This window comes from Lynx rufus, unplaced genomic scaffold (assembly GCF_022079265.1).
Source record: "Lynx rufus isolate CCGP_SWC_20201006 ecotype Redwood Valley unplaced genomic scaffold, mLynRuf1.p SCAF_8, whole genome shotgun sequence".
Classification (NCBI taxonomy): domain Eukaryota; kingdom Metazoa; phylum Chordata; class Mammalia; order Carnivora; family Felidae; genus Lynx; species Lynx rufus.
In genome coordinates this window covers 66329304-66351814 of record NW_025814896.1, presented here as the reverse complement: position 1 = coordinate 66351814, position 22511 = coordinate 66329304, and the positions used below count along the sequence as shown (strand labels likewise).

At 49.0% G+C, this 22511-nt stretch overlaps 2 protein-coding genes across 2 annotated transcripts in view; one reads left to right on the top strand and one right to left on the bottom strand.

Moving 5' to 3' along the window:
- Positions 1-9889, top strand: part of ATP6V1E2 (ATPase H+ transporting V1 subunit E2) — a 51789-nt gene extending 41900 nt beyond the window's left edge. The window contains exon 2 of the transcript XR_006960216.1: positions 9858-9889. The gene's annotated coding sequence lies outside the window, so the exon portion shown is untranslated. The remainder of the gene's footprint in view (positions 1-9857) is intronic.
- Positions 6265-10904, bottom strand: TMEM247 (transmembrane protein 247). The gene is made up of 3 exons (XM_047068724.1): positions 10788-10904; positions 9780-10118; positions 6265-6453 (listed from the first exon to the last, which is right to left on the bottom strand). Exons 1-3 carry the CDS (start codon positions 10902-10904, stop codon positions 6265-6267), a joined length of 645 nt encoding a protein of 214 aa, XP_046924680.1.
- Between the last annotated feature and the right edge of the window lie 11607 nt (positions 10905-22511).

Genomic DNA, 22511 nt, shown 5'->3' with positions numbered 1-22511 from the left:
CCCAGACTCTGCTTCTAGAGCCAGTGGGTGGACAAGGGGTCCACGTGGCCCGGGAGAAGTCCTGTCCTCCCCACAGATCACCAGACTCAGCCTCCCAAGTCTGCTCCCAGGGTCCCCGCACCTTTTCAAAAGGCACAGAGCCCGCTCCCCTCCCTCTGGCTGATGGGGTGGCCTGGGACATAGCCTCTATACCCTGAGAGTCTCCTCACCTACCTCCATGTCTGGCCTCATGGGCTTACCGTCAGGGCTGTGATCCCTGCTGTGCTTGGGAACCGCTGCCATCGTGGGGGTGGAGGGTACACTTGGTTTCCAGGCTCTTTTGAACAAGGAACCTGGCATTGTCCTTTCACGCTGGGCCCCACAAATCGGGAGCCTGTCCCCCCCACTTCCCCTAGCTCTCCCAGTCAGGTGGCAGTCAGGACACATTCCCTGCTCCTCTCTCACTAGCACCTCCCATTTGTATAGCTCTGCATTATCCATTCCCCCTCCTCCCCCCATCATCCATACCTGTCACTACAGCTTGTGACAGCTAAGACCACCAACTCACCGCTGAGGAAAAGGCCTTATGGGAGTATTTGTCCCTTCACCATAGGCTCCTTGATGCCACCCCTTTGTTCTCCTTGAGAAACAAAAGTGCTACCTGCTGGCACTATCTGTGACCCCCTCCTGCTTAAGGGTGGGTAATTTGCAAGTCCGAAGCTGATCCTGCTCTTTGCTCTAAAGAGCTACCAAACCCTTTGAGGGCGCTTAATAAATACTGACTAGTGAGCCTCAGCTGCTGCTCCTTTGGCTAATTAAATCTAAATAAGTCACAGACTTTAAATTATGCAACAAGGCTTGGCCAAAACAGCTGAAAAAATGCGGGAGCCCTAGCTTTGCTGCTGTGCCCTGTGGAAAAATCCCATCTTTTAATCATGCTTAACCTTCCTGAAGGAACAGTGGCAACCTTTAAATAATGAATGAATGCATATTAGCAAGATTTTCCCAAGCTACACGTGTAGAAGCTAGATCAAAAAAGGGACAGAGGCAGAGACAGGCCTGGGGGGATTCCGGAAGTTTCTGGTGAATCCCTGAGTGCTGGGATAAATCATTTGGTTCCTCAGAAGCCCAGAGCCAGGGCTCATGAAAAGGCACAGAGGGAGGAGGGGCGGACACAAGGCCACCCTGGGCTGTGCCAGATGTTGGTGGCCTGCCCCCCTCCCCCTCAGCACTTCTAGGGGCTACAGGCTCAGTCGTCCTCTTTCTCCTTCCCATCTTGCCTCCACATCCCCTTCTGGAAGATCCTCCAGGCTAAGAGCAGTATCTTCATAACAGAGGACAGGTTGAATTGAATTGAATTGCATCACCTACAGTAATACTTCCCCTGAGAGTCCCTGGGGATATTGTCAAATGGAGCAGTTAACAGTGGGGTCTGGGCAGCTGGGGCTGGGATGCTGCATTTCTACGATGCCCCAGGCAATGCTGAAGCTGCCGGTCTTCAGATCACAGGTAGAGCAGCCCGGAGTTGGCTTTTACAATACGGCTGCACATTGCAATCAACTGGAGCACTTTTGAAGCGACTGAACCCAGATCGTTTCAGTTAAATCAGAATTCTGAAGTCAGACCCTAGGATTTGGTCCTTTTCTCCCTCACTAAGAGTTTCGGTAATTTACAGGTCATCCAAATGAAGCCCAGAAACCTTAACCAGCTTGCTTACAGTCACCTGCTCAAGTGAGATTAGAAAAAGAGAGGCCAGGAAGTGGCCTTTGGAATCAAGCCTGTTCCCTCTTCCCTCCTGCAGATTCCAGCTGTCTTCAGGATTCTGCTTTTGGGCTTGGGCTTGGGGTAGCGACTTGTGTGATTCCATCTGGGGAGCAGGAAAGATTCTTCTATCTTTCCCTCCGGAAGCCTGCCTGAAAGTTAACTATTAGTGTTTGATTGTTTGGACTAAAGCTGAGTGACCCTTTATAAGGCGTAGGATCTGTCATACCCTCAGTCTTTGGCAGCTTGGGGTGAGGGGACTGGCCGGCGAGACGAGACAGGGAGTGGGGGCACTGGGCTCAGTTCTGTCGAAACTGGGACTTGTGGGGGGGACTCTAGGAGCAAACTTGCATCTTGCAGCTGTGCTGAGGGCACTCAGCACAGAAGGGTGTACCGTCTAGTGCCCCGGCCCCAGCCAGGGCTGCTGTCCTGGATGTGTAGGGCCTTGGGGCCTCAGGCAGAGGTCAGGAAGATGAAGGCAGAGCTGCTCCAGCCGCCCGTCCAGAGGAGAGGTCTGTGACCTTCCTGCTGTGGTATGTGAATGCCGCCTTAGGGCAGTAGTGCTGCAGTGCTCCAGGCCCGGACTGGCCACAACTGTGCCCCCAACCCATGTCTCAACCCCACTAAGACCGGCGCAGGGCTGGGAGTGGAAGCTGGGTCTAAGAAAGCAGGGTATGCTAGACATAGTTATTTGATTCTTCGATATCCATCTCTCCCTCCCCCACACTAATTCTCCCTCCCCAGAATCCTAATTTTGTTCAAGGCTGCAACGGTGCGCAGGTAAGAAACTTCCCATCTCAGAAAACATGCAGCTAAGAGCAGCCACATGACCCAGTCTGACCAATGAGATGTAAACAGAAGTCTCTGGGTGAGTCTTTCTAGAAAGCTTCTAAAAGCTGCCCCTTTTCTTTCCTCTCTTTTCTGAACTGGAGTTGTGGATGTGGTACTTGGGGCGGCCACAACCATTTTATAATCATGGGGCTGAAGGCCATAGGGTGAGGAGGATAAAAGCTGAGTGCTAAGTATGGTGGAGGAAAAAGCAGCCTGGGTCCCCTCTGATTTCCTAGAGCAATTTCACCAGTCGCAGACTGTCTTACCTGGGACTTCTGAGTATGTGAGAAACATAAGTCACTATATGGTTAAGCCACTTTGGTTGCGTTTCTTTTACAGCTGAATGCAGTCCTCCACGTGGCCAAGGCAAGAACATGGTCCCCAGGAGAGAGGGAGAAAGGAAGTCTTTTTTTTTTTTTTTTTGAGGGAGGTTTCTATCTCACACCACACTCTTCAGTGATTCTCTGTTTCCCAAGGGATTAAGTTCATATTCCTCAGACCAACATTCAAGACCATAACATTTGGCCTCCTATCAATTTTCTAGGCCTCTTACCCTTCACACCATTTATTGGAGCAGAATGAGCCTTCTCTTTCTTCTGTACACTGTGTATACACTCCCGTCCTGACCTTAGTTTGTGTGAATTCCCTCTCTTCCTTTCTGCCTATCCCGGGCTTACCTGCTCTTGTGGGCTGCTCTTTTGAGAGGTCTTCCTATCACCCTGGGTTCCAGGAAACTCTCCTTTGATTTCCTTCATCACTAAGGTCTGTGTGCGACATTTTCACGTATGTTAACCTCATCCTGCCAGCAAGGCTGTGAAATCCTTCAAGGCAGGATCATGGGAGCATAGTCATGTAGGAAGATCACGTGTTTAGGAGTCAGACTTGAGATCTAAGACGATTTCGGGTAAGTTATTTAACCTCTCTGAGCCTCAGTATCCTTATCTGTGAAATGGAGATAGTTAAACCCTTCCAGGGTTTGAAGAGCGTCTCCATAAAGCATTTAGCAAAGTGCCTGGCACGTTGGAGGTGTTCGAGATATTCTTGGATGTTGTCTGTTTGCAACCCCTTGACTGTGCCTTCTTCCTATGTTGTACAGCTCTCTCCACGTTCATCTCTCTCCCTTCTGATTTTCTGCTCTGAATTTGAACCAGGAGAACTTTACCACGTTTGGGGAGTGACCATGAGCTGTTCTCATTTTCCCAGAGGGCAGATCTGACACTACCAGCTTCAGTCTTCAGTCACAGGACGAGGAATAGAAGGAAGATTTCATGCCCATTCTAAGGATGGGATGCTAACTTAACTGTTCGAGGGAGTTAATTGTCTTTCTCTGAAGATTTGCAAGGAAAATGGATGTATTTAAGTCCAATTTACCTGGCAACAGGGCAAAGAACTAAATGGCCTTTTAGCACTTGGTATTTTTCTTTTTTTTTTTTCAAATGTTTATTTTTGAGAGAGAGAGACAGACAGACCATGAGCAGGGGAGGGGCAGAGAGAGAGGGAGACACAGAATCCGAAGCAGGCTCCAGGCTCCGAGCTGTCAGCACGGAGTCCGACGCGGGTCTCGAACTCACGAACTGTGAGATCATGACCTGAGCCGAAGTGAGACACTCAACCGACTGAGCCACCCAGGCACCCCAGCACTTGGTATTTTTCACAAACTCCCAGTTCTGTCTGCTATAACAAATACCTGGACCTTAAATCTTTTTGATACCCTGATTTCCTTCTCCTCTTACCTCAGTTCCACCCCAGATCAAATAAGATGAGGGTGAGAGAGGACCCATAGCAAAAACACCTATCATTCGAAGTTTAACGAGAAAGGAGAGTTTTCCTACTTTCAGGTAAATATGTGGTGCATGCAACTATGAATGGGAGTGGTACCCCGAGCTGGGCGGGAAATGATGAGTCACTGCAGACTCACGTGGCTTGATAATGTGTTCGGACATCGAGTCCCAGGGCAGTGCTCTTTTTTTCATGTGTCTTCACTGAGTATCTCTCACAGAGCCCGATGAGACAGAACCGTATTCTTTCGTCCGTCTCAAGGCTGACATCTATGCCCCAGAAAAAGAGGGGTTATGACAGACTTGACTGATTACAGAACTGTGTCCACCCTCGTTCAGTTTGCTGCATTTTCCTGAGGGCCTCCTGTGCCTTAGTCAGGTGCCAGTCCTCCCCGGGCAGGGCTGGTGGGGCCGGAGCAGCTGATGGCCTGCTAGCAGTGTGGTGTGTGTGTGTGTGGGGGGGGGTAGGGTATTGGCGATGGGGGAGTTGAACTCTTTGTTACATACATACTGGGAACCCCATTTTGTGCCTACTCTGGACCCTCTAATGTTCAAAGTCGGCTCCTTTTCATTGCTGCTGCCTGTTTATTTGGGGGTGGGGGGACTGTGTGTGTTGCTGTTATGGACAACTGCTTATTTGCTATGCATCTGCGTGTGTGTATATGTGTGCGTGTGTGTGTTTGGGATTTGAGGGTTGAGCTGTGTGGCCTGTTTTTTTTTTTTCTCCTCCTACTTTTCACTAATGAGCACTGCGGAATTGCTCTGGGCCCTGTCAGGCATTAGAGCCTCCCTTCCCCAGTCCCCTGGGAGCAGGCAGGGACTATGCTCTCGAAGTCTCACCCAGGCAAGCACTGCTCAGAGGTAGGGATAGCCTTTGCCTATCAGATTCTGACAGGCCTGTCCTGGGCTCACTGGGGCTTCAGAGGCTTTCTCTGAACTGCCTGTTGCCTGAGGGTAGGGTCTTCGCCTACGTGACTGACTGTACAGTCCTGCTCATGCCCAGTGTTAAACCAACTCTTGCCCATGGCCTGGCGCTGCTCTCCTGACATGTGTGCGGAGCTGGAAAGAGCTCGGGGAGTCTTGGCTCCTGTATTAGTTCCGTGTTGCTGCTGTAACACTGTACTACCCACTTAGTGGCTTTAAGCAACTCAGATTTATTCTCTTTACAGTTATGGCGGTCTACAGGTCTGTCTAAATGGGTTGGCAGAGTTATGTTCTTTCTGGCGGCTCTCAGAGAAAATTCATTTTTGTGCTTCTTCTAGTTTCTAAAGGCTGCTTGCATTCCTTGGCTCGTTCCAACCCCCACTTCTCTGAGGTCACATCCCCTTCTCTCTCGCCCTCCTGTCTCCCTCTTGCAAAACCCTTGTGATTACGTTGGACCCGTGGAACAGTCCAGGCTTATCTCCCCATTGGGAGGCCTTTAATCACATCCCAGAGCCTCTTTTACTATGTTAAGGTGAATTCACAGGTTCTGAGGATTGGGACAGGCACATCTTTGGGGGGGCTTATCCCCGAGCCTACCACAGCGTCCTCCACCTCAGAGAAGATCTGTGCAAATGAATAGATGTGATGGATCCCGAACCAACCTGGTCATAGTATGATTCCTGTGATCCTAACAAGGCTTTCCAAACCCCTTCTCCCTCTAGAAACCTCCCTAGCTTGATAACTTCTGAAGTTCTCCTCTTAGGGCATAAAGTATCCTCAACCACACTGAGAACCCAGGCTTAGAACGAGGCCTGAACGCGTTTCTTCACACTAATATGTAAATGGTTGACAACAGAGCCTTTCCTAACAGCCAGTTCTGATTGGAGGGAGGCTCATATGAGGGAAGGAGGAGGCAGGGAGGCCACAGGCCGACTTGGATCATGTCCTAATTACCCATGGAGGTTCCCAGTGATGGAGGGAGCGAAAGCACCTAGAAGTATGACCATAAAGTTTTAATCAAACAGAGCAGAATGGCCGCGATGCAGAACAGGTAGTGCTTGGAGAAGAGGAAGAAGACCATCTCCTTGGTGACATAGATTATGTGTATAAAGATGAAGCAGTACAGGAACATGGCAAACTGGTTCTGGGGGAGCAGGAGATCCTGGAGGCCTCCGGAGAACTGTGGGGGAAAGAAGAGAGTGGAGCTGGCCAAACCGGGCTCGGGTGCCAGGCAGGTATGTGTGTCAGTCCTGCTCTTGTCCCCTCCGGAATGGGACCTGGGGCAGGTTGTCTTCCTCATCCCCCGCTCACAAGACCGCAAGAGGAAGAGTGGACCGAGAACCGAAACATTCCTAGTCAGGTCACTGGCACGTGGAGGAACTCATGGGTTTTCACTTCTTGAGTCTGCCTTTAGCCTTCCTGAGCCAGGCTCCAGGTGACACCTTCCCTTCTCTGTGCGTTCTGTGCTGTGGCTGAGTCACACAGGTGGCAGTCTCTCTCCGACTCTGAGGTCCCCAGATCTGGATGCTGGGTTCTTGGGAATGTTCTCTGCATGGTTTGCCCTGACACTCAGCCTTGTTTTCTGGACAGCGGCACAATGAGAGGATGTCCCTTGGGCACAAGTGACTGTTTCTGACCTCTTGTACTGGCATATGTCTCACAGGGTCAGTCTGTGGTCTATCAGTCTAAGGTTGGGTCTCCCTGGGGGATAGGTGGTGAGAGACAGGTGATAGAGCCTCCCTAAACCCTCACGGTATTGAGGAGGAGGAAAGCAGCTCAAGTTAGTTCTGGCTGATTCTGCCTGTGTTCTTGCTGCTCATTTCTGGAATCTATAGAATTGAGATCCAACAAGCCTCCATTTTAACTGTAGAAAGCATCAACATCGAAGTACAGCAAAAAAGCTGATATAACTATTTTGATCTGTAGTTAAGAAGGCATCACCCATGGTTTATTCTTTAAAATATCTTTTAAAATCATGCCATGTTTTTTTGTAAGCAGGCAGATGGCAGGAGCTGTGATACCCCAAGCTGGCTAGAAACAGACAGAGATACTTTTCAATACAATGAAATCGATCTACCCACCCATTCATCCAGAAAAAGAGAGTGGGGAGGGGCTTAAAAATCAAGTCAGCTCTCTACCTGTCAATAAATGCACAACACGTGAAATACTTTTGTAAACGATTATGAAAGACAGCAGTTTCGGACACACCATTGTTGGAGTAACCACATACAATGTGAGGGCAAATAAATAAACCCAAGGGGGCAGAAAATGACTCCAGGAATGCCATTTCCAAAATGAATAGCAAGGCAGGTTGAAGAGCAGAGGAAGAAACCCAGTGTTCTAGAGGGAGGGGTGGCTGCATGGGCCCTACTGGGCACCTATGGACCTGCTATGGCTCTGGGTCCATGGATTTCCAGCGGCCCCAAAGCAGCCAGCATATGCTTTCAGTCTAAAATGCTGATGGATGGGGCGCCTGGGTGGCGCAGTCGGTTAAGCGTCCGACTTCAGCCAGGTCACGATCTCGCGGTCCGTGGGTTCGAGCCCCGCGTCGGGCTCTGGGCTGATGGCTCAGAGCCTGGAGCCTGTTTCCGATGCTGTGTCTCCCTCTCTCTCTGCCCCTCCCCCGTTCATGCTCTGTCTCTCTCTGTCCCAAAAATAAATAAACGTTGAAAAAAAAAATTAAAAAAAAATAAAATAAAATGCTGATGGGTGATAATTATGATATTGACAACCAGACATGCATTTGTGAAACCTTTTAGACTTTTCACAACACTTTCCACGGTCTATCTTTTGAGCAGAAGACAGACAGCAGATAGGACCATACACCCAGGGTTTCAGCTCATCCAACAAGAGTAAGCTTTTCAAACTAAAAAAAGGGAAAACAAATATGGTTAGAAGGAAGCATAGAGCAAAGGCACAGTACCTTAACCACAGGTGCTTTAAGTAGTTTCAGTGTCCAACTCGGGACACATTTTATCCCAGGATACTGAGAATAAAACCCCAAGCCTGGACATGGAACTTACCTGTGAGAAATCAAAAATCTGAGGAATGTGCCAGAATCTTAGAGACAAGCAAATGTTTGTTCTATTTTTTCTTTAAAGAGGGAGTAAAAAAGATGGGATTCTGGAGATCCCACTTCCATCAGCTTGACTTGGCTTAGCAAAACCATTCGGTGTATAATTAAGCAGGCATTTTGTGAGCAAGAAAAAAATGATTAATTGTTAAAAGCCAGCATGTGTTCATTGAAAACAAATCATGCAAAACCAATCTCATTTTCTTAGGGAAAAAAAATTGACCCGTCAATTAGGGAAATTCTATAGGTAGTGTAATAACAATTATGGGAAACTGTTTGACGGTGTGTCTGTCTCAAGATAGTTTTTCTGGACAAGGTAGAGAAATGTGAGCTGGATAAAATGTGACGCAAGGGTGGTGATTAATGGAACATTGCTAACCTGTAGGGAGATCTTTTAGTGGTATTTACTTTAGGTCATATCCTCCTCAACAATTACAGTGATGACTTGGATAAAGACAGAAGGCAAGTTTCTCAGAATTGAGGATGACCCAGAGCTGGGAAGCATGGCTAATACATTACATCCCAATAAAATTGCCAAGTGATGAATGTAAGTTGTTGCATTTGGGTCAAGAAGTGAATTGCGTGAGTGCATAAAAACGGTAATAGCTAACATTTATTGAGCGCTTACCTAATCTGCCAGGCTCATTGCAAAGCACCTCACATGCAGCCTATCACTGAATTCTCACGGCAACCCTATGAGGTAGGTACTGCTTTCCAGATGCGCAGAGCAAGGCTCGAGGAGGATTCGTAACTCACCCAACGCCATGCAGTTCATACACGGGAGAAACAGAGTTTTAACCAATCCTGTCTGATTTTAAAGCCCGGGCAACCTGCTTTAAACAATGGCGTCTTGTGTAATTTAGGACTTGTGGTGGCCCAATCACACAGTGCTAAGTCCTTCACAACCCATTTCATCAAGAATAGGCTTTTTTATCCCCATTGAGTACAGGTTAGGGGAGAGCAGCCCATTTCTTGCCACAAGACGTCTAAGCCTTCGATGGCAACAAGGCAGAGCGAACAGAACCAATGCAGCTCTGATAAGGGGAAGGTGATGGTTTTATCAAAATCCACTGGCCAGACTGCAGGAGGGCTCACATCTCTTACACAACAGGCAGAGAGGAATAGAGAGTGGTGAAAAGATGTTGAAGACTTTTCCCTGAGGAGGGAAGCTGTGGACAGGTGGGTGGACAGGTGGTTCTGGGGCCCCCTCCAGGGTCAGGGTCAACTGTCCTTAAAGAGTTGATCTCAGCCGAGCAGGGCAGCTCTAAAGCAGCCGGCAACCCATCTCTAGACCCGGCAACCCATCTCTAGACCCGGGGCAGGGTGCAGGGGTGAAGCAGGTCAGGCGGGCTCCCCATGCAGGCAGCCCCCAGCCCTCGGGCGGGGGGGACCTGAGGGCCTCTGGCCAGCGCCCCCACCCTCCCGGCACCTACCAGGCGGGGCATGGCCTGCTGCTGCAACTGCTCCATCACCTCCTCGTGCTGCCGCTGGCGCTCGTTCTCCTCATGCAGGTACCTGAGCCGCGTCAGCTCAAACTCCATGCGCACCTTCTCCAGCTCCATCTCGGCGTTGCGCTCGGTCCCCGGGGTCCCGGGGGTGGCCGGGGCCGGAGGCAGCTCTTCGAGTTCGGGTGCGTCGCCCGCCTGGCCCTTGGCGGTGGGACCGGCCTTGGAGCACAGTGACTTGGGCGGCCCTGGACAGCCTCCGTCCTCGCGAGCTTCCATCTCCTCCAGGTAGTGGTAGGAAGAGTCTGGCTTCGGGGACTCCGCCTCCTGGAGCAAAAGCGAAGGGGCAATTCAGGGTCCTGGGGCCGCCCACATTCCCCCACAGCACATCTACAGCCCCAGGCCACAGTGGGCGGGGGCGTGTGAAAGAGGCTATGACCTGTAAGGATCTAGAGTTCTAACCAGAGGTGCACTTACCTGGAGTTACACGGAAGGACAGGGCACACTGACGGGAAGGAATGGCACCCTGGAGTTGCAGGGGGAGGCTTGGGGCGTTGAGGTAGAAGTCTGACTTCCTGATGACTTTCCAATCACCACTGGTGAAACTTTCCCACCCCCCACTCTATGTAACTCTGAGGCCAGTTATACACCCGGTCCTCTCTGGGCTACAGAGGGAGGAACCTCCACATAGAGGACCAATAAAAAAGGGCTACGGGGGAGCCAGATCCCAGTCACAGAGGGAGGAAAAGGCCCTGAATGGGGAGCTAGACGGGAGAGACCAAAGCCAGCTTCCTGTGACTTCATAATCTCATCAAGGACTACCTGGTCCCTGGTGACAGCTGGGGGCCAGTTGTGGGGGTGGGGTGCACATCACCTGCTCTTGTTAGCAGCTCTCTGGGATCCCCTAGCACTTAGCTCCGATCCCATGTTCCCTCAACACTGTCCTCCCTGTGTAGGGACAGGCTGGGGCAGTGAAATGAGGCACCCCCCCCTTACCAAAGAAGGCCTTGACTTCCCTTCAGACATGGGGTCATCAGGCACCACCTTGGGGAAGGCTGGGCCGCTTTCTCCTGCTCCCCGGGCTTCCACTGATTCCCTGTCCTCTGCTGCCATCCAGAAAACTACAATGCTGTCAACTGCAGCCAAAGGACATCTTTTGAGGTGCTGACATTTGGTCTCGCTGGATTCCACAGGTGGGCCACCATCACAATCCCCTGCCCTCATAATAACCCGCATTCTATTAGTTGCTAGGGCCCCTTTGGCAGAGGGTGTGACACACCTTTGAGGTCCAGTATGAAGAACTGCAGGATGAGTCTTTGCCACCCTAGGGACTGCTTTAGAAACTACAATTCCACCACTTGAAACCCAGAGTTCCATCATTTGAAATGTCTTCCCTTGGGTCCCTCTTTTATTTGTATGTATGTATGTGTGGCTATTGATTGAGGAGGGGAGGGGAGAGGGAGAGAGAATCCTAAACAGGCTCCATGCTCATCACAGAGCCCAACACAGGGCTCGAGCTCACAAACCATGAGATCGTGACTTGAGCCGAAATCAAGAGTCAGACGCTTAACTGACTGAGCCACACAGGCAGCCCCCCATCCCCCGCTAGGGTCCCTCTTTTAAAAGCAGACTGTATTGGGATGAGTTACAGTTGGCTCCACAAACCCTGTTACAGGCTGAATTGTGTCTCCCCTCCAAATTCATATGTTGAAGCCCTACCCCTCAGTTCCTTAGAATGTGCCCTTATTTAGAGATAGGGCCTTTAAAGAAGTGATTATGTTAACATGAGGTCATTAGGGTAGGTTCTAATCCAGTATGACTGATGTCCTTATATGAAGAGGAGATCTGGGCACAGACACGCACAGAAGGAAGGTGGTGTGAACATAAGGGAGAAGAAGCCCATCTGCAAGCCAAGAAGAGAGGCCTTGTGTTAGTAGTCAGTGTTCTCCAGAGAAACAGAACCAATAGGGGCCATACATATATATGATCTATTATAAGGAATTGGCTCACGTGAAGAAGTGGCATGATCTGCTGGCTGCCAGTGGGACCTCCAGGAAAGCTGGTGATGTGAATTCCAGTCCCAGTCCATGGCCAGGAGAAGACCGATGTCTCAGCTCAAGCATTCAGGCAGAGAGAACCAATTTAGTTTTCTCCCACTTTTTTCTACTCAGGCCCTCAAAGGATGAGATGATGCCCATGCACAATGGGTAGGGCCTTCTGCCTTATTCAGCCCTCCAATTTAAATGCTAATCTCTTCCAGAAATACCCTCACACACACTGAGAAGTTGGGTATCCCACGGCCCAGTCAGGTGCAGACAAAATTAGCCACTACAGGGCTGGAACAGACCCTTTCCTTACAGCCTTCAGAAGGAACCAGCCCTGCTGGCACCTTGATCTTGGACTTCCAGCCTCCAGAAGTGAGAAAATACATTTCTGTTGTTCAGGTCACCCAGTGACTTTGCACTTTATCGTGGGAGCCCTAGCACACTGGTACAACTCCCATTATTCATAGAATGGATTGAGGGAGACCAGCAAAGAAACTGGGAGACTGGGGAATGTACTTTGCCCTCTTCAGTTTTGTGAAAATGACAAAAAGCATTTTTGGTAGCTGGAGGCAAAATTGCATTACGGAAAGAGAAAGGATTGTGTTTGAGTTTTAGCTTTACTACTCTCCCTAGCTGTTGTCCAAGGGAAAGTTATTTTATCTGTCTGTTGCTCGGTGTACTCATTTAGAAATGGGGGTAAGATTTAGCCACTTCCCTACACTGTGGCACTGACATGAAGACAAGAAAGTATATTTGCCCGCTACCTGCCTCTATAGGGGCTAAGGCAATGGTCATCATCATCACCATGATCATAGTGGGTTTGTCACTGGAGAGGAGAAAGTGCTTAAGTTCTGTCATCTTGCAAATCTTACAGTTTGAAAACCATGGCTCTTCCCTCCCAGCACTTTAATGGTGACCAGGAGAACTATGTCAAGATTATTGTGTAAGATGTTGATACTGCCTTAAGCACTAGAAGTAGGATTGCTAGATAAATAGAGGATGCCCAGTTAAATTTGAATTTTAGATAGTTTTTAGTATCAATATGTTCTAAAAATTACATGGGACACCCTTATATTAAAAAATGATTCCTTGTTTTTCTGAACTTCAAATTTAACTGGGGATCCTGCAGTTTTATTTGCTAAATCTGGCGATCTTAACTAGGAGAGAGCTACCCAAAGAAACAATTATGTGTGACCAAATAATGAACTGTCGTTAAAAGTCACCAAGTACTGGGGTGCCTGGGTGGCTCAGTCAGTTAAGTGTCTGACTCTAGATTTCAGCTCAGGTCATGATCTTGTAGTTCATGAGTTCGAGCCCCATATCAGGCTCCATGCTAGCAGTGTGAGCCTGCTTGGGATTCTTTCTCTCTCTCTCTCTCTCTCTCTCTGCCCCTCCCCAGCTCTCTCTCTGTCTCTCAAATAAAGTTTTTAAAAATCACCAAGTACTAAAAAGCATAATAAGGGTTATGGGTAGTTGTATTAGCTATCTATCAAAGAACCATAGAATCTCAGTGGTATAAAACAATAAACATGCATTTAGCTCAGGCATCTAAGAATTGGCTGATCTAGGCTGGGCTCAACCAGGGGGCTTGCCCAAGGCAACTTGCTTCCACATGTCCCTCATCCTCTTCTTGGGAACAGTGGGTTAGCCTGTGCATGCTCGTTTCATGGCAATGGAAGAAGCACAAGGGTCCTTGGAACTGGCACATCATCACCTCCATCTTGAGCTATTGGCATTGGCCAATAATATAAGGTGGTCATATGGCCAAACCCATGTGGTTTGCCCACTACCTGCAAAGGTGGGAGTCAAAGGTGGGAGAAATGTACTCTGCCTTTTTAGTGGGAAGAACTGGAAAGACATACAGTAAAAGGTATGGTAAAAAACATATGTGGTATGGCTAGAGGGCAAGATGAAGAGTTGGGGCCCTTAAGGCAATGTAGTCATGTTAGTAAGAAGACCAATGCTAATATGGTTGGAGCGGCTAGGGAGGACTTAGTGGAAGAGGTGACATGAAGGGTGGGTGGAATTCAGGCAAGAGGGAAGGATCTGCATGAGCAAAATCTCAATTGCTAATTATTATCCATTTTCCTCTCCATTTCTGCTCTCTGCCCCTCTCCACTCTGACCTTTTCCCAGGAGGCTGACTTCCATGTAGCTGCATCAATTTCAGCAAAGCAGTATATTCTAAAGCAAAATGGAATCTATGACTCCCATTTCCCCTACCCCGAGGTAAGATCTTCACACAGCTGTCCTTTAGGGGACTCTGCAGGAAGCTGGGGATATGGGTCTCACGAGCCTTGGCCTGGTTTCACACTCCTGGCAGCACGAAGAGGGTCTTTCCTCCTCCTCTGTGCCCAGGGAAAGGCAGGGTATGGTAAAGTCACATGAGGGAGCGAGGGAGACAGGATCATACGGGAGCCCAACAGGGACTTGGATGACGGGGCCTCACCAGGGCCTTGTCATGTTGGCTTCAGCAGCTGAGCTGGTCACTGTTAGAACGCTTTGGTTCTGGTGGTTCTGCTTCTCTGTGTCCTCTTTTTACCAGCATTCTCCACTTTTTTCCTACCTCATAGCTTCCGCGTATTCAGCTAACTCGTTTCAGGAACTGTGGCTTCTAGTGGCCCTCCAGGGCCCTGACTGCATGGCCTCTCACTGTGTATTCCGTCTTATGTTTGTCCTAACTATCTTAGTCACTCATGACTTCCTAGTAGACCTTTCCAAAGACAAGAGTCAGAATGAGTTGGGTTGTCTGGGTACCACTTCTCATTCTAGCCACTGGGGAGCCTGTGGTCAATGTGCCTCAGCCGGGTTCAGTCCCGAGGTGAAGTGGAAGCTTGGGGAGAGCAGGGACACACAGTGCACAGCAGCCTAGGGTTGTCCGTAAGCAGGAGCTGTGGGGGTGGGGGTGGGGTGGGGTGGGAGGGTACGTTTCCTTTAGAGGGAGCACTGGGTGCCCCAGGCAGCATGTTGAGGATTTATGGGCACAGTCCTCGAGCAACATATCAACTGTAGGTTTGGCCAATAACCTGGTTAGAGGCTTGTGGATTAGCACAGTGCTCACCAGCTTTCATGCACCTTGTCTCATTTGGTCCTCAGAATGCCCTTGTGAGGCCATTGAATGCAGGTACCACTATTGCCTGACAAGCAAGGAACCTGAGTGACACAGGGAGGTGAAGAAATTGGTGCCTGTGTGTGAAGGACATGATTAGTTGAGATGGGTCTGGAATGCAGGTTCTCAGCTCCTAACATGGTCATGTTAGACCATAAGGATGGCCTTTGGATCTCCAACTCTAAGAGGTGAGATGATTTTTCTACCTCATAAAAATAAAGAAGTCATTATGTACAGTAGATAACTTTTGACAACATTGTTTATGACGGGAAAAGACCGGGGAGAAATAAAATTTCCACCAGAAGGGGTCTGGTTAAATACTTAGTGCTGTATCCATATCAAGAATACTATGCACATTTAAAAAAGAATAAGATGAAAGAAAAAAATGAATAAGGGAGCTGGATCAGTGCAAATATGGAATGCTCTCCAAGATATCTTATTCAGTGGAAAAGCAAAAATGGTGTTCCCGTATGTATTAAAATATGAAAACATATTATATTTGTATATGCCTAAAATATGCCTGGAAATACACATAGTAAATTGGCTCATGGTGACTGTCTCTGAGGTGGGAGAGATGACGGACTGGGGGTTTGGTGTGGGAGGGAGACATTCTTGACTGCATAGCATTTTGTACTCTGACGTTTAAAAAAATCATATGCATATATTACATTTTCAATTAAAAATTTTAAAAGGAATCTGGGTGAGAGAGCTGTGCTCAGTGTATGTGAAGGAAGTTTAGGGTATAAAACTCGTTCTGGTTGAGGACAGGCAGGGATTGGAGCCAATGGGGCATATCCAGCCTACACATCATCCTGTTACTCTCTGACTCCCTCCCCAGTCTTTACTTCAACTGGGGATGGAAGTCTTACTGCTGAAATGTCTTCTTCCCTTCTTGGCTGCCTCAGATACAGTGATGTGGCTTTGGGACCCTTCAGCTCAGATGTGCTGGAACATTTAGAGGATTATAATAGTAACACTAATAATAGCTTATAGTTCTTGGGCACTAACCATGTACCAGGCCCTGGGAGTTTTTCATGGACTATTTTACATAAGTTTTCAGAGGTACCATATAAGTTAGGTGTTATTTTTATCTCTATCCTTATAGAAGTGGTAACTGAGTTTCAGAAAGGCCAAGTCACCTGCCCACAGGGACAGTTAGGAACAGGTGGAGACTGTTAAGCACCAGAGTCCCTGTATTAAATTCCTTCCTGCTTGAAATACTTGGGATGGTTCCTGTCTTCCTGGTGGAAGCCTGATTGATACCAGGGATATTCAAGAGGAGGAGGTGACTCAAGATGCTCAGAGGATTTACGAGGGGGGAGAATCCATCTGAGGAGGGAGCAAGGAGCCCCTCCAAAGAGTCTGTATATATGTGTGTGAGTGTTTTATCCGTCGGGGCCTAATCAGGAGACAGAAACCACATGGTAATTCCAACAGGGAAGGTAGACTATCGAGAATTATTACCTAGTGACAGGAGATTGACTACTTAGAGCTAAAAAGAACTCTAAACATATAGGAAGGAATAAAATGGGAGAGGTGTCTCTCTAAAGCTGAGATTCAGGTCTCATTGGAGAGGGTGTGGCTGGTGCCACTGAACAGTATAAAAGTTCACTAAAGCCAAGGTCAAGTAGGTCAAGGCTGGTAAGCAGGAAACTGCCTAGTGGGGGGCCAACAAAACTCACTATTCACCTAGGGTTCGGTGTTGAACTTACCAGAGTGTCACTGGAGAGAACCTCAGCTTGTTGTGAAGCTGTCCCTTAGGTGCCCCTGAGACTCTGGAGAGGTTAGTGTCATCCGATGTGCCCCCATGAGCGAGCATTGCAGCATTGAGGGATCAAGAAAAGAGAAGACTCACCTTTTCCTGTGACGTCTCTCCGTCGCCCTCTACTGACAAAGCATAACATCGCGCACGGGCAAGAGGAATGTTTATAAACTCTGGCTTCATTACCAAGACCAAGGCAATGAAGAGTAGAATTGCAGCCCAGAGGCAGTAACACTGCAGTGTGTGCAGTTCCAGGAATTCAGTTCCCTTTCAACATAGCTACTCCAATGCCCTGGTGGAATGTCCTGTCTTTTGAGAAGTTCACCCAAAACAATAACTGGCCCCTTCCAGGTTCCTGACCCTGTGCTAGTTACTGATGGGAGCACTAAGGATCATCATATGCAGTTCTTATCTTTGTGGAATACATAATCTGGATGGAGACAGAAGGGGTGCTTCTCTCTGTTCCCTAAAAACACCCTAGCCTTCCTGCCTTCCAGACTTTTTGCTGGCACTTTTGTCAGCCTATAAAATGCTCTCTCCTTTATCTCTGACTATGAAAGTCCCTGCAACCTTTGGGGTCCATTCCAGCCACTGCCACCTGTGAAACTGTGTGCTTTGTGTCTCTGGCTGCTTGGTGTTAACATGATCTGGTGCTTGTTTCACCTCTCCCCCTAGATTAGAGGCTTGGTGCAGGCAGGGCATACTGCTTCACTCACGGTAGCACCGAATGGGTTAGTGTGGCCCCTGGCCCCTGGCCAGGCTGTGGCTCCCTTCTGGCTAGTGAGCGTAACATAGGCAGGCAGACCAGAAGGTCAAGGAACTATATCTTTTCCTGTTTGTCTCTACACGCCCAGCCGAACCAGAGGCCTCACTTCCTACCCACTTTTCCTGTTTGATCCCTCGACTTTGATGTGGGTGAGTTAGCAATCGAGGGATTCACACACAGCTGGGTGTAAATTAAACCCTTGTCCCTTTAACTCTATTTTAAATGCTTGGGAAGTAGGATGATGGGTGCAGGAACTTTGCCATTTCAAGGAATTTTGTGCATCATTTCACAAAGCTCCTTTCCCCCAATCTACAACATAGGCAAATCCAATGGCCATTCATATACTGGGCTTGTTCAAGCAAAGCCCACCTGTGGTGACCTCAGAGAAACCAAAATATAGGTGCTCTTGTGCTCTAACCAGGTTCGAGCTCTTGATGGGAGGAATATTCCAATGGAGAACCTTCTTAAGGCTGAGATTCTGGATTTTCATCATTCAGAGCTGAAAGGGCTATGGAGACCTACAGCCTGGGCCACAGTGGCTCTCAATAACAACGAGAATCCATTTGGGGTCAGAGAAGAGGACCAGTGGAGTGCAGTGGAAAATGTTCTGCACTGGTGAGTAGGGGTCCTGGGGTTCTGGCCCAAGCTGTGCCACTGGCTAAGCCACGATCTCAGTAAGTCATTGAAACACTCCAAAGATGCAGCTTCTGTGTGTAAAAACTGGGGCAATTTAGGCCTGCCCTGCTTCCTACAGGCCCATTATCCTTGTTTCCACTTGATGACAGGTGGGCTTGCAGGTGGTGGTGCGTCTGCTATTAGAACTGCCCCCAGCTGGCCTTTTGGAGCGTGCCGAATGAGGTGATGGAAGGTCTCCCCTCACGTTGTTGAAGTTGCCCTCAAAAATCCTCCTTGAATGTTTCATCTGATACTCTTCTTTCGTTTCACATAAGTTAACATAAAACAAATTTATTCCGGGAAAGACCTTTACTCTCCTCATCTTTGTCCCCCTCCATCCTCCTCCTCCCTGGCGACAAGAGGTGGGGAACCAACTCTGTGAAGCAGGGGTTGGCCAATACTGCCCCCTTGTGGTCCAGCTTGTCCTCACTGGGAGGCTTTCAGCTCCGTTCTCCAGAGATTCCTAATTCTGACCATTTGCAGAATTATCAGAAGGCCACCCAGAAAAGCTGACCCACAAGACCCTTGGAAGGGGTTCCAGATCCAGAGAATTCCTGGTGGCAACCCAAATGTCTACACTGGCTTTGTGGATGTCTGTGTTCCAGGGAGGACTTTGGGGGTGGAGAGGGAAGGAATACATCATAAATATCTGGCAGGTGTGAGGGTGCCTCTGGGAACAGGTGAGCACAGAGCTCTACAGAGCCATACTAGGACCTTGGCACTATGCCCTGCCACCACCACAGCCAGTCATTTATGAAGGGCTGTGTGTGCTAGGCCTGGGCTGGGGCTCCGCATGTGTGCATTGCCACATTTAATTCCCCTCTGGAGGGATTATTATCATCACCCCTATTTGTGCGGGAGGCAACTGTGGCTCACAGAAGTTCAGTGATTTGCCCATGTTGCGGCTGTGAAGTGGTAAACTGATGACCAAAGCCAATCTGGTGTCTTACTTCCTCTTGGCCCTAGGGCTCACTGTCCCACACCCACGGGCTGAGCCGGGGGCCTAATAGCCCCCCCAAGTCATCTCCAACCAGACCCCATAACTTTCCATCTCTCCCCTTCTCTAGACACCCTGCAAGGGTCCCGGTCACCAGGGTCCTACTAACAGTGCTGCCTACCATGATGGGGAGTGAAGGCAGTGGTAGGACTCAGCAAGACATGCTTGAGCCTTCTCTGCCCTCCCTTTCTGCTGCCCACCCCCAAGTGTCACCTTCTCTGTTCCCATGGGACCATTTCCTCTCTCTGCTCCCAGCAGATTTTTCTCTTTTGAGTATTGTGTCCCGTGGTACATCTCCCTCATGACACTAATCACAGTGAAATGTTACTATTGGCTCTCATGTTTCTGGACTTCTGAAACTCAGGCTTTTTTATTTTTTATTTTTTTAACTTAATTTTTTAAGAGACATTTTACGTTCATAGAAAAAGACTTTAGGTGTTTTTTTTTTCTTTTCTAGGACAGAAACTATCCAACTTATCTCCACCCCATCACCTAGCATGGAGTCTGGCACATAGTAGGTGCTCAACTATGAGCTTGTTGAGCGATGAGTAAGGCAAAACACACTGGACATGGGTAAAAAACAACAGCGAAGTATATCATTCAATGCATCTTTGCTGTAGCACGTGAAATCAATTACTGGTTTCTTGGCAGTTAAAAGTGATTTTTTTTTCACGGCCCTCCCCTGGTTGATTTTCAAGTTTGCTCCAGAAGCTGCTGTGACCAAGGAGAGGCCTCTCCCTGGCGGCAGTACCACCTTTGTCCAGAAGATGGCGGTCAAGGCCAGGAGAACACACCTTGCAGCCCTCCAGAGCCAGGCCTGCGCAGGTGTGACCCCTTTTTGTAAAAGATGCAGGGATCTGAACCTAGTTGCCAACCCTATAAATGCGCATGGGCGATAAGAATTGGCTTTCGAGGTGGGTTCTCTGGCTGATCCCTGTGAAAAGGAGCTTTTTTTGAAGACGTCTTTGAAGGGAAAATGTGGAAGCTGGCTGTGAGGGGACTGCCCCTCATAAACCCTCTTTCAGTAGTTTCTTGAAACACTGTGGAAAATGAACTTAACATAAAGCAGACACAGTCCTCAAACTCTAAATGACTCAGGACAACATCTTTTTTTTGCCTCTTAGAGCTCATTTCTTTGGAGATCCTTCCCAGCTCTGTGGCCACCTCTCCAGTTGACTGGAAGCTTCTCTCCTGCCACGTCTCTGCAAGTCTTCACCCTTAAGAGAAGTAAGTAAAGGCTTTCTGACTCGAACTGACTGAAAAGAGGTTAACAGCCTAACAAAACGGCCTCGGTCTTTCTAGCACGATGGGAGGTTGCCAAACAGCTTTTTGGCAGAATTAATAAGACCTACCAATATTTTCTCCTCAGATTCAGCATAATTACTAAGGTAAGGCCAGGCCTCCCCTTCCCCCTGCTCCAGGGGACATGGGTGTGACCGTGGGAAGAGGGAAACATCTCCCTAATCTTGTGCTAAAACAGATTTTAAGGCTGCGGCCACCCCCACCCCCATTTTCCTTCTGACCTAAATCCTCCCCTGAATCTGAGCTGGGCTCTGGGCCAGGGTGTCAGCTGTGGACAAAGGCGCCCTGTTTGGGAGGACTGGCTACTGTGTTTTCCTACCCAGTCTAACAAACGGTGTTGAACTCCCCCAAGTCAATGTGATAACACAGAGACATGCAAAGATAGGCAGTGGCCTCAGTGCTACCTCCCAGGAAACCAGAAACACTGTCCCCTCATATTTCTACCACCTGGCAACAGGGCTGTTCCTATGAAGCCGCCCACTCCTCTGCCCTGGGTGTGGCTGCTTACATGGAGGGCGCTGTGCTGGAGGCCTCCTCAGGCCAAGCTTGCCCTATTTTTTCTGGCTGACTGGGGAGCCAACGGTTACTCATTGCTTCTCCTCAGGGTCTTTGGAGCGTGAGTGCTGTCCCCCCTCCTCCCCATCTCTTTCTCTTTTCAGCACCCTGGCTCCTCTGCCTCTGGTATTGCAGGAGTGGTTGGGGAGGGCTGGGCTGGACACCGGGACCAGCTCTGCTCAAACAACCCATTGCCTTGCAAACTTGAGGGGACAGATCTTTTACTTCTGTAGGCATCGCTCCTGCTTTGGCAACGTGGGCATAACACACAGGCCCTAACTCGCCAGTTGGCCAGATGCCACTTTCATGTAGATGGTGCCGATGACAAATGGGGTGTTCGTTCGAGATGGACAGGGCTCTCTGTGGGCCTGGAAGGAAGACCAAGATGGAAGGAGGAGGGAGGGTCAGAAGGATGAGAGGGATTTTGACCTGTGTTCGTTTGGTGGGACGGTATGCCAGGTGGGGAAATGGTGGGAACGGCGGCACAGTGGCAGGAATCCACGGAACACTTCCTAGGAACAGGGACCACATCATTCTGGCTTAATCAGAAGTTGTGTGTGTACACGCATGCAAGTCTGCCCGTGGTGGGAACTTGGTGTGAGATCCAATTATGGAAAGCCTTGAGGTCCTGGCTCAATACTTTGGGGAATATTGCAAGTTTATGAGCAAGGTTCACCTGTCAAGTAGCATGAGGAAGATGAATGTGGCCATTTATGTATGAGAGAGGGTTGGAGAGACCGAAGGTAGCTGTTTGGGACAGAGAGGAGAGTGTGTGAGACCAAGATGGCACCCAAGGGACCATTATAAGGGCCATTATGCACGAAGATCAGTGGGACTTGAGTCTAGGCCTGAGACAAGAGGCTGGTGGTACCGTGGCAGAAACTGGCAAGGCCAAGGAAGAAATCCTGGTGTGGGCAGAAAGTTCACCTTTCAGGTCTTCCACCTGAGGGGACTGGGTTCCTTTGGCCAAATAGAAGTGGTGACCAGTGAGAAAGAGGGCAGAAGCTTCCAATGGCCCTGCTTCAATGAGCTCTCTCTACCACTCTGGGTACCTTGTCCTTTCAGAACGTGCTCTCCACCCTGACCCTGTGTCTGGACTTGGCCTCTACCAACAATCAGTTTAAGAAACTGGGCCTGCTGACCTCTGACCTGGGCCTAGGTGGAAAGATCTTTGGCTATGGCTGGGCTTAGCGTCACTAGGAGCTGGTGTCCTCTTCCTGCAAAGCCAGGCTTCAGCTGTTTTTTTCTGGGTTGGTAGAAAGTCTAGCCACATTTGGCAGGCTCTATATGGGAAATAGAGGCCGGGAGTTCTGCCGAAGAAGGAGGAGAGAAACAACAATGATCATTTTCTGGGAAAGAGCAAAAGGCAGAAGGGGCATTTTGTTTCTCCAGTTCAGGCCCTTTAGGACAGCCGCTCATATGATTGATGGAGACATTTATTTGCAGCAGTTTTCTTGGAATCCCTAATCTCTAGTAAATGCTCAGCACTGTGCAGGAGAACACTGGTAGT

What these genes read in the sequence shown, in the direction of transcription:
- TMEM247 (XM_047068724.1), bottom strand. Translation starts at nt 10,904, where the DNA reads ATGGCAGCAGAGGACAGGGAATCAGTGGAAGCCCGGGGAGCAGGAGAA. An exon ending in GGAAGTCAAGGCCTTCTTTG is followed by an intron (nt 10,119 to 10,787) that starts GTAAGGGGGGGG and finishes CTTTTGCTCCAG; the next exon opens with GAGGCGGAGTCCCCGAAGCC. An exon ending in AGCAGGCCATGCCCCGCCTG is followed by an intron (nt 6,454 to 9,779) that starts GTAGGTGCCGGG and finishes TTTCCCCCACAG; the next exon opens with TTCTCCGGAGGCCTCCAGGA.